An 11,752-nucleotide genomic window follows, 5' to 3' on the forward strand; every position below is an offset into this window, starting at 1 on the left:
AGATGAAGGAGGCTGCCCAAAAACGTCTACAAACCCTAGAGAAGTCCTAGCCACGTTTTTGGGTCATAAGGGATGTATATATAGTTAGTCTATTAGGGTTATCTAACAAGGAAACCCTAATTTGGATGCTTAAGCCCTAAGCAACCCATAGATTCCTTTCCTTAAGGCCTTGGACGATTTCTTCTTGGGTTTCCCCATAGAATTCGTCCACTCCTTAATATAAGGCAATCCACGGCCCAAATTGCAATTATCTTATAATTACAATTCTAGTCCCTTAAGTTTAATTAATCTCTTTTAGTCACAAAACTAATTACCAATTAATTCTTGACTAATATTAATTAACCAATATGATTTCTCCTTTAATATATTATTCTCATAATATATTAATAAATCATATTTAATCCTTTCTCTCCATAACTCATCCTATCAAGTTGCTTTGGTGAAGGCAACCCAAAAGGGCCATGCACCATCGGGTCAAGTACATACCAAAATAGTTATGGACTTAGACACTAATCCAACAATTACTATTATCAAAATAATATCTGAAACCTTGTATATACAACCCATGAAATGAAATAATGTTTTTTGCCATATCTGGCGAATAACAACAATTATTTAAATCTATCCCTAACCCATTACTCAACACTAAAGAATAAACACTGAATTTGGTCACAGGCGACGATCTTTTGTTTCCCATAATCATGTTCATCTTTCCATGTTCCACCTCCCTACTTCTTTTTAGGCCCTGCATATCAGAACAAATGTGGTAACCACACCCTATATCAAGAACCCATGAAGTAGCAAATGATGTTTTATTAGATTTAATAGAATACATACCTGCATAGGTGGGCTTAGTCTTCCCATCCTTTATATCTTGCAAATACTGAGGGCAACTTCGTTTCCAGTGGCCCTTTTGGTGACAATAGAAACACTCTGCTTCCTTGGGATCGGATGAGGGTTTAACAGGGCCTACTTTGGTCCCACTTGAGGACGAACCATCACGGGGCTTCCCCTTATGATGGCTCTTACATAGAGCCTTCCTCTTTTTACCCTTTCATTGACCTATTGCCATCACAGGAGCGGCTACATCAGGGGATGGTGCAACGGATTTGTCTTTGAGGTTGCTCTCAGCAGTCCTCAAGAGTCCTTGGAGCTTGCTCAAGGAGACCTCCTCCTTGTTCATGTGGTAGGTCATCCTAAACTGGTTGTAGCAGGAGGGCAATGAGTGGAGGATTATGTCGATAGCCAAATCCTCATCAAACTTAACATTAAGTTTGAGAAGACGATCAACATACCTCTGCATTTTCTACAAATGAGAGGTTAGGGATTCTCCACTCCCCATCTTAGTGGTGATCATGTTAGTAATGATCTCATAGCGCTCTTGCCTCACGCTCTAGTGATACCTATCCAACAAATATTGATGCATTTCATACGGATACATGTCCTCATAGGACTTTTGGAGTTTGAGGTTCATGGTGGCCAGCATGATGCAATGAACTTTCGTAGCATCACGCTCGTGGGCCTCAAAGGCGGCCAACTCTTTAGGAGTAGCAACATCTAAGATGATCTTTTAAAGATTTTCATCGAGGACATATTCTTTGTCCTCGTAGCGTGTGATCATGCGAATATACCTCATCCACTCATTGAAGTTTAACCCATCAAATGTCACTTTTTGACACAGGTTCATCAATGAGAATGACCTAGAAGCGTTGTTGTTGTTGTTGTTGTTGCTGTTTGCAGACATCTGAAAAAGAAAGGAACAAAGTTTGATTAGAAATGAATCCCTAATTAAACACCCAAATGAGAAATTAGGGCTAGGATCCAATAAAATTATTTACAACTTATAAAGGGATGTCGTACTCTAAAAGTAAATAATTTGAAGGTAAGTGAATGGCGATTCACTAATTCTTACCATGAAAAACGAAAAAGAAATTTAGGTTTTAAATGTATTGAAAACTCCTAGATCTTTGAGATTCATTGAACTTTTCAATGACATGTTTAAATCTCGATATGCACTTCAAATTTGCGACTGGGATACCGAGGATCGCAAACAAGTTGTGAATAACCATGCGAATCAACATGGTGCACTCAATGTCTCTATCACCTAATCAATGTGCCGGTAAACCACACACGCTCCATTGATCTATGACAAGCATCGAGTCACCCTTTGCTACCAGTGTCATCCCCAAATTAGTGTGCCAGTTAACCACACGCACTCCACCAGCGTTTGACAAGGGTACGAAGTGTAATTCCATGGATTAGCATCATTTTCACATTTTACCCTAAAGTAACTAAGATTGGGAATTTGTAAAACATGTAGTTACTTTGTATCTTACATTATACTTTTAATGAGGAGAGGGTTGCCCTATCCTACCCGTTGGGCTAACGATCCTCCACCAGTCAAGCAAGTGGTGGGTGTAAGTGTACACCCATTAAGCGCCATTTTATAGGCAGTAACCTTATACCCACCTTATAGACTGACTTCGTGAATGAGGCCTACTAATGGTAAAACTAGCATTTTAAGTTATATATATATATATATATATATATATATATATATATATATATATATATGTGTGTGTGTGTGTGTGTGTGTGTGTGTGTGTATATATATATATTAAGCTTGTAATAATATATAATAGTATAGGGTTGAATTTTAAACTTGTAAAATTCTAAGGGTTTGAAATTTAAATTATTCAAAATTAAACTTTTAATCACATAATTCAAATTTCAAAACTTGAGGGCAAGTTTTGAACTTTTCAAAACATAAGGGATCAAATAACAAATAATTTAAATCAAACAATTAATTTCATAATTATCTATATTTGACCTAATCATATTTTAGTCATAAGATAATTATCAAATAATTTTAAATAATCCATATTTATCATATAAACAATCAATATTCAAAAGATTTGAAATTATTTATTGTTCTGGCAAGGATAATCATTTAATTAAGATAAAATTTGGATTTTAACTTCAAAAAACGATTTAGGCATTAAATCCAAGACAAAACAACAACTAAATCTCGAAATATCCTCTATCTGACGCACAACTCGCCGAGTCAGCTCTGAACTCACCGAGTAGGGCTAACTCGCCGAGTCCAGATACTGACTCACCGAGTTGAGTCGGGCAGAGGCAAGAAATACGATTTTCAGCAAGCAAAATAGTTAAGCATCACATACAATTGAAACCAATCAAGGCTCTGATACCATTTATGGGTTTTATGCATAAGAACAATCCTATGTGCTCATACAAACCCTAATGCTTGGATCTAGGTTTCTCTATTGTACATGCTTTGAATCCAAGACTTACAAACCTAGATCTATCATATATAATTCAAAATTATCATAAAGAAAAATAGATCTAAGTGGTTTACCTCTTTCAAGTAGCTTGAATTCTTGCAATCTTCTTGATCTTGAGCTTAGAGTCACAATTGTAACTCCTCTAATGGTTCACAAACCCCACAAGCAAGAAGGCAATATGATAGAGGGTGAGAGATGCTAGAAATCGGCCCTAGGGTTCCCTTGGAATAAAGTGTAGCCGATTTCCATAGCCTAAGGGTCTTATTTATACCTACAGGCTACTAGGGTTTCAGTCTAAACCCTAATGGACAACTTAGCCACCAAGCAACCCAAGGAACCTTCTGGAATAAGGCCTTGGACGAAAATATGATGGATCCCAATCATAATTTCGTTCCCCCTTAAGTCCATTAGGTTTCCTTAACCCAAAACTCAACTATCATACGTTTGACAGTTTATACCCCTTTATTTAATTAATCTCTTTTAGTCACCAAATTAATTCCTAATTAATTTATGACTAATACTAATTAAATAAATATGATTTCTCCTTTAATATATTATTCTTATAATATATTAATAAACCATAATATTCTCTCTCTCTCTCTCTCTCTCCTTAAATTACCTTATGAAGTTGCTTTGGAGAAGGCAACCCAAAAGGACCATGCATAACCGGGTCAAGTACATACCAAATATAGTTACGGGCTTAGACACTATTCCAACAGTATGTGCATCTACTACTGGAAGCACAAGACCCGTACGCATGTCAGGGAAGTCACAACTCTTAGGGTTTTGTTGGGAATTGATCCCCATAATTTTATATTTGTGTTATCTAATATCTCCATGGTTTATTTTTAGTATGGCGTTTTCGAGACTATTTGAGGTGGATTTGGATCAGGAGCAGGAGCGGGTGGCCAGGATAGGCCAACATTGACTGAGGACCAGGTTAGGGAGATCATTCAGGAGGACATTATTTCCTTCTTCCGGATGCAGTTACCGGAGATGTTTGGGTCTATTAAGACCACTATGATATAGTACTTTGATGAGCGATACATAGCCCTTTATGAGACTGTTGCTGCTGCAGCCACTGTAGCCATTTCTATTGCCGAGTTTGGCGCAGGAGAGCTTTCCAGTACCGGGACTTCGACAATACGAAGCCCCCGGTGTTTGACTGGGTTTAGGATCCGATCATCACCATGTGGTGGCTGTCAAATGTTGAGGGATGTTTCTTTACTTTCTCTTATCAATTCGAAAAGTGAAAATGGACCGTTACATACAAACAACCAACAAGGTGCGTTTCGGATCACAAAACTAAATATTTAAAAACTAGAGAAACCAAACGTATCAAACACGCATAGTATAAACACACATTGATTTTCTATGAATGATTTCTCATGTTTTGTCATTTTGCATAATGCAACTTTTAAAATTTAAATGAGACTATCCCACCATAAAACCTCCACTTTCAAGCCAATGAGAGATGAAACCCTATTAGATCTATAAACATATGTTTTTCTCTTGCCCATTAAAAAACAAAAAAACGTCATCCTTGGACCTTAATGTCAACCTTTATCTCAATGAGTCATTCAAAAAGTTCACATGCCAAATACAACCTCAAACCATCAAACCTAGTGGGTAAAAGAGAAAAAAGGGAAGTTGCTACGGGACGTCCCCAAATGAGAAACCTCTATCAATTTTTGAGTGAATTAAGTTTATTAAACAAGTGTTCTTACTAAACGAGTTTATATAAGTTTGTTAAGACCTTCATCAAATTTTGAACGAATTGCTTACAAACAATAGTCCCATGAGATTTGTAAAAACTAATGTTGAAAAGAATTGAATAAAAAAAGCCCAATTCATAGACATGTAAAAGTTTGATGCTCCTAAATTAATATCATCCAGACATGTATCAGTTTGATGCTCCTAAATCAATATCATCCATTCTTCAAAGTTCAAACAATCATGTGTGAATTTGACCATTGCAAAAAGATTCTTTTAACCATTTTTACGGGGGAAAGGAACCCAAAGAAGACTAGAATTACGCTTCCTATTTTTTATATGACCTACAAATCGTATTCATATTACTTTCTTCATTTTAAATCAACATCTTAACACGATTAGCGATTTTCTAACTAAAACCAGTTTAAGTCCAAAGTGCCATAATTTGGTAAAAACTGGGGATGTGATTTAACTCAAAAGGCGAGTACAACTCCTCATTTAAAGAGGGAGCAAAAAAGCAGATTGTCAGCATTGGCGTGCATATCATAGCAGATTGGGCTCTCGGGGTCTTCATCCTAATCACTACAACCTCCTCTCTCAATCTCAATCTCTGCAAAATACAACTCAAAATGATTTCACCCAACACAACATAAAATCAAAACAAAAAGATTACAACTTGAAAGCAGTATTTCATCTTTTCTTTAGTGGTCCTTTTCCTCAAGATTAGGGTTTTGAGATTAAAGAAAAAAAAGAAAGAAAGAAAAAGGGTAAAGATTCTGAAGAAAGAAAGAGTAGTGACTCTGGGGGATTCTTTACGAAACTGGGTAAGCACTTGAGCAGCACAGACGTTGGCTTTTAGTGTAAAATGGTTTCTGCTTTTGAGTGGACACAGAATATGGAGAACAGCTTGTCTTCTTCTAATGGGTGTTTGTCTGTGTGTTTTTCTTTGGGTGGGGTGGGGTGGGGTTTTGTCTCTTTTTTGCATGCTTTGTTGTTTTATGTTTTCTCTATCCTCTAATACAGTAATACACTAATACATCCAAAGCTTCCATTTCTGTTATCTCAAAAAAATAAAACAAACTGTTCATGTGATGCTTGGTGCTCTGTTTTTCCACAGAACTTGCTTCAATCAGCTATCGTGTTCTTCACCTTTTTCTCTCTACGGATCCACATATATGAAATATTGTAATGTAAAAGATGCTGTTTTGTAAGTATTTCGAGGTGGGTTTACCATTACAAGTTGATGCCGTCAAAAATTAGATTGAAAAAATAAATAATAATAACTATGAGATTTTGTCTCATGATTCTTAAATTCAAGTGGGATACATACAAGATTTTTTTATTTGATTCTGCTTAAGTAAGCATCATTACATATGGGTATTCATTGAGTTAACTGATTTTGTGATCTTTTTTCTCTCATGTTTCCATTATTAAATTGCTTCTACTTGTACAAAAACAGAGCAATAGATGCTTATTGTCTGCCGTTTCCATGGCGTATTGAAACTGATTCCAAGATGCTGTTTTCTATCTGTTTTGCAGGGTTTCTCGATCTTCAACGGTAATTTGATCTCCTTGGTTTAGGCTTCAAAGTTGTAGGTTTTTATTTTTTTTTCTCTATTTTCAAGATTTTAATTAATACAGACAAGAAAAAACACAGTGTGTTAGTTTTTAGAGAGAAATTATACAAAAATAGAAGGGAGGTGGGTGGGTTGAGTCAGATTTGTGCTTGTGGGGTGTCTCATTTCATCTCTTTTACTCTCTCTCTAACTTTCTCTCTCTACTGGTATTAAAGAAAGAGAGAATAGTTTAGTCAAATAGTGAGAGGAGTGTGTGTTACTGTTGTGTTTGTCTCCTGGGCTAGCCGGGTTCGCCCGGAGTCCGTGGGCTTTGCCGCTGAACCAGGACGCACCTTCTTTAATCCCATTTATCTCTTCATCTTCTTCATTCTTCATCTTCAAGTCATCAACAAAATCAATCCCTCATTTTCTCTCTCTACGTTTCTCACTCTTCTGGTGTTAAAGATTCTCCTCAAGAAATTTATATATATATATTCTCACCCTCGACTCAGATCTTATTTCTTCTTCCTTCTTTGAAAAATCCCCCCCACTAAAAGTTCATCAAGAAATCTTAAAAAAACCACCCACAAAACCATCATCAAGAAATTTCAGAAAACACCCCAAAATCTTTCATCAGGAGTTGTTGAAAAACGAACCCAACTTGAACTTGCTTTTCTCCTTCATTTCTAGGTTCTACGGTGTTAAAATTTGGGGATGTGGATGATCTTCACTTGCTTTGAGCTGAAAACAAGATAATTAAACAAGTTTTGAAGCGAAGCTACACAAGATGAAGTTCATGAAACTTGGATCCAAACCCGATTCGTTTCAGACTGACGACAACAATATTTGGTAAGCATTTTGATGAACCCTAATCAGTGATTTCCTATTCTTGTTATCTTTAATAATGGTAGCATTAGTTGATTTCGATTATAATTTATTGCCTGGTGTTAAGATCAAAAAATAAAGTATTGCTTAAAATCTAAGAACCGATTGCAATTTGCAATACAGGTATGTGGCTTCTGAATTGGCAACAGATATTGTCATCAATATAGGAGATGCAAAGTTCTATCTACATAAGGTAAAACCAGCCTGTTATATCAGTTGTACATTAATGCATTACAGTTGTACATTGTAAGTTTGTAACTAAATCCTCACATGTCACATCACAACCAATGTGTATTCTTTCAGTTTCCTTTGTTATCAAAAAGTGGTCGTTTACAGAAGCTAGTAGCAAACACCAATGGTGGCATTGGGGACGAAATCGTCATTCACGACATTCCCGGTGGGCCCGCTGCATTTGAAATATGTGCCAAGTTTTGTTACGGAATGACAGTAACCTTAAACGCGTACAATGTTGTCACTGCTCGATGTGCAGCCGATTACCTCGAAATGCATGAAACAATGGAGAAAGGAAACCTGATTTACAAAATCGATGTGTTTTTAAACTCGAGCATTTTCAGAAGCTGGAAAGATTCAATCATAGTACTTCAAACAACAAAATCAATGATGATGTTGTCTGAAGAACTAAAGCTAGTGAGCCATTGCATTGAGTCAATAGCTTCAAAGGTATCGGTTGATGTCTCAAAGGTTGATTGGTCGTATACTTATAACCGAAAGAAGCTTCCGGAAGAAAATGATAACCGAATGTTAACTGGAGGACTTAGGACAATAACTGTTCCAGCCGATTGGTGGGTGGAGGATCTTGCTGAGCTGGAACTCGATTTATACAAAAGGGTTCTTGTTCATATAAAAAACCGGGGTTTAGTACATGATGAAGTGATTGGTGAAGCTTTAAAAGCTTTTGCTTCTAGAAGATTACCCGGGTTTAACAAAGGTGTGATACCCAGTGGCGATTTGGTAAAAACTCGAGCGATAGTCGACACGATTGTATGGCTTTTACCCTCTGAAAAAGGCGCAGTTTCTTGTGGTTTCTTGCTTAAACTGTTGAAAATGGTGATTTTGGTTGATTCGGGTGAAATGGTGAAGATGGATTTGGTCAAAAAGATTGGTCAACAACTTGAGGAGGCTTCGGTTCATGATCTTTTGATTCGCGCTAAAGAAGGTGGGATTGATTCCACCATTTATGATGTGAAAACGGTTCAGAAAATAGTTGAAGAGTTTATGGTTCGTGATCAAGATCGAAATGGGGAATTTGAAGCAGATGGAAATGAGATTCAAGAAGTAAGGAGGTCAACCGGAGGGATATTATCAGAAGCTTCAAAATTAATGGTTGCTAAACTTGTTGATTCTTACCTTGCTGAGGTGGCAAAGGACCCGAATTTACCTTTATCAATGTTTGTCGATCTTGCTGAAACAGTTTCGGTTTTTTCAAGACCAGCTCATGATGGTATTTATCGCGCAATTGATATGTATCTCAAGGTAGAACTACTTTTAACATCCCAGTACAACCTGTCCTATAATACTGTTCTGTCCTGTCCTGTCCTGTCTAATCTGTATGTCTATTTTGATACAGGCGCACCCTGGGATTAGTAAAAGTGAGAGGAAGAGAATCTGTAGGTTGATGGACTGCAAGAAACTTTCAGTGGAAGCATGCATGCATGCGGTTCAAAACGAGCGGCTGCCGCTGCGTGTGGTGGTGCAAGTTCTGTTTTTCGAACAGGTCCGGGCGGCAGCTTCCTCCGGGAGCAGCACACCGGACCTCCCGAAAGCAATCAAAGATCTGAACAGCACCTCCCATGGGAGCTCAAGGTCAACCAACACCAACACAGAAGAAGATTGGGATGCAGTTGCTACAACTGAAGAACTTAAAGCTTTAAGGGGTGAGCTGGCATCCTTGAGACTTGAAAGAAACGGTGGTGGACATGCAAAGAGCCCTTTAGCTGACAGGAGTTCTGTTCATAAGTTGAAAGGTTTGGTTGCAACTAAGAGGATTTTGACTAAAATATGGTCGAGTAAAGGTGGTGGGACAGGGGAGAATAGTGGGTCGGATTCTTCTGGAAGTCTTGGGTCGGGTAATCATGATGAACATGTGAAAATGGTATCGACTCCTTCGAGAAAAGGGCGACATTCGGTGTCTTGATAATTTGATTTTTATAATGTTTTTGTTAATGGGGGATGATATAAGAAGGTAAGGTAGAGATGATGAATCGATGATGGTGTAAGTGTTTTTTTTATGTTAGGAGATATCATAAGTTGTAGTAGTAAAACTAGTAAGAAACTAAGAATCTCTGAAAATGGTGGATGTTTTGTGTTAGGGTGAAAAAAAAAAGTTTATTTAGGGATATTGGGGTAAAAGAAGAACCCTGGAACTAGAAGTTGATGAAATCTAACAGATATCTAGTATCAACTTGTACCTTGATTTTAATCTATAATGAAGTAGCATGTATTGGTATTGTTGGTGCGTCTTTTTATTGTCGTTTTTTACATTCTTTTGTTGACAAGTAGTTCTTGCCGTTCTTGGTGGTTTGATAATAGATTACTTGAGTTATTGCCCTTATTGGGTGGCGCGATGCTCTAATATTCCCAAAAATATAAATAAAAGGTTCTTTTTTTCATGTTCTAATTCTAAACATGTAATAAAAACTGTATCTTGCTTTTGTTAGTTGTATTTTTACGTCCAAATTTTCGGCAGTTGTATGTTTACATCAAAATTTCCGGCAGGTTTATAAGTTAAGGGAGCTGATTTTGTCATAAAGATTACATTTTTTCCACTTGACAATTATACATTTTATTTTTTTTACACTTACCTCCTCTTAGAAGGTTGGTCCTGAGGAATAAAAATATCTTAAAAGACCTAGTATGAGTTTGAAAAAAATGTCTTATCATTATTATAAATTTTTATTTTTAAATAAAAATATATATAATATATAATAAAAAAAATTAGGTCCCTGCCAACCTTGCTCTCCCTAAACGCTCCATCTAAAAAAATCCACCATTTCTTGAAGTTAATATTTATTTTGAGATACCTAATTCTTTAAACCAAAGAGAACAAGTGAATCGTTTGGGTTTGTTTTGAATTCGAAAGCTTTTAGGGGTTTCTTCGTGGAATTTTCTGTAGTTTTTTAACGAGTTTTTCAAGAAAAGCTTTTACATCTATGCAGAGTTTGATGACGGTTTGATAGAGGGAAAAGAAGAACACATCCCCAATAAAAAACGATAGTCATTGATCATATGTGTGTCAATGTGTAAAACAATGCATATACTTAAAAAATACGTGTTTAACAATAAAATATTCAGTATATGTGTACATATATAAAAGGGTGTAACAACACAATAACTCGGTTTGAAGTTTGAACATAAACCGTACTTTTTGTATGAAATGATGTAAATTTAGCACGAATAACATTAGCTAAAAAATATTATATTACCTTTTTTATATTACAAAAATATTAAAATCTTATAATTTTTTTTAACTTATATAAAATTTCAATTTTTATTTTTATTTTTATTACCATTTTACAAATCTGGCTTTTGTTTATTAGAATAACTGTATAAATTATATTATTAATAGTTATACATATAGTTTAATATGTCAAACTTTTTAATTTTATTAGTTATATTATTGTGTTTTAGATTATTAAAAAGTATTTAAAATTTTAATATATTCAAAACATAAAAATTAAATTTATAATATACGATTAATTAATATTTCAATATACAAGTAAAAATTAGCTTATTAAAAATATAATATACAATTACATTAACTATAACTTTATAAAATCAAACTTTACAATTGAGTAAATTATACGAATGATCCTTTAGCTTTACAGTTTTTCCGTGAAGCGGTCACTTTTTTCCCTGAGATGGTCCTCATGGAGCAAACATTTCACACAAATGGTCCATACTGTCATACGTGGATGTCCGTTAGATGGATCCGTTAAGTTGAATTTTTTTTTATAAGGACTATTTCTGTCATTTTATAAAATTTGTTTAAGGATTATTTGTGAAATTTTTGACAAGGACCATCTGAAATATTATAATTTTAGTCACTAACTTTTTTTCTTTTTATATTTTGGATCATTTTTTTTCACAATTTTCTTATTATAAATAATATAACATTAATTCCATTAGATTTTACACTATAACTTTCAACCATTTTCCTTTTTAATTGTTTAAATGTGGTTATGCAGATCTAGCCACCACGTTTCACCTTTGTGGTGATAAAATTGTTGGTAAAATATACAAACTATCATCTTAAACTGTTATTAATACACAAAT

At 35.4% G+C, this 11,752-nt stretch overlaps 1 protein-coding gene across 8 annotated transcripts; it reads left to right on the forward strand.

Annotated features, from left to right (window-relative positions):
• Positions 1-5,537: 5,537 nt before the first annotated feature.
• LOC145054008 (phototropic-responsive NPH3 family protein NPY2-like) lies at positions 5,538-9,926 on the forward strand. 8 transcript variants are annotated; one of them, XM_079002136.1, is made up of 7 exons: positions 5,538-5,842; positions 6,136-6,239; positions 6,558-6,610; positions 7,265-7,423; positions 7,583-7,652; positions 7,763-8,953; positions 9,048-9,926. In XM_079002136.1, the coding sequence occupies exons 4-7, from the start codon at positions 7,362-7,364 to the stop codon at positions 9,612-9,614; spliced, it is 1,890 nt and encodes a 629-aa protein (XP_078858262.1). In that variant the 5' UTR covers positions 5,538-5,842; positions 6,136-6,239; positions 6,558-6,610; positions 7,265-7,361; the 3' UTR covers positions 9,615-9,926. The 8 variants fall into 8 exon arrangements, with proteins under 8 accessions (XP_078858262.1, XP_078858267.1, XP_078858266.1 ...); XM_079002141.1 differs by lacking the exon at positions 6,136-6,239 and having other exon boundaries at positions 6,558-6,614; XM_079002140.1 differs by lacking the exon at positions 6,136-6,239.
• The last annotated feature ends 1,826 nt before the right edge of the window (positions 9,927-11,752 follow it).

This window comes from Lactuca serriola, chromosome 5 (assembly GCF_051521515.1).
Source record: "Lactuca serriola cultivar US96UC23 chromosome 5, Lser_US96UC23_V15, whole genome shotgun sequence".
NCBI lineage: Eukaryota > Viridiplantae > Streptophyta > Magnoliopsida > Asterales > Asteraceae > Lactuca > Lactuca serriola.

Excerpts from the sequence above, each read along its gene's own strand:
- LOC145054008 (XM_079002136.1), top strand. The coding sequence starts at position 7,362 with ATGAAGTTCATGAAACTTGGATCCAAACCCGATTCGTTTCAGACTGAC. Across the intron at positions 7,424-7,582 it reads ACTGACGACAACAATATTTG|GTATGTGGCTTCTGAATTGG; the intron begins GTAAGCATTTTG and ends TTTGCAATACAG. Across the intron at positions 8,954-9,047 it reads CAATTGATATGTATCTCAAG|GCGCACCCTGGGATTAGTAA; the intron begins GTAGAACTACTT and ends ATTTTGATACAG.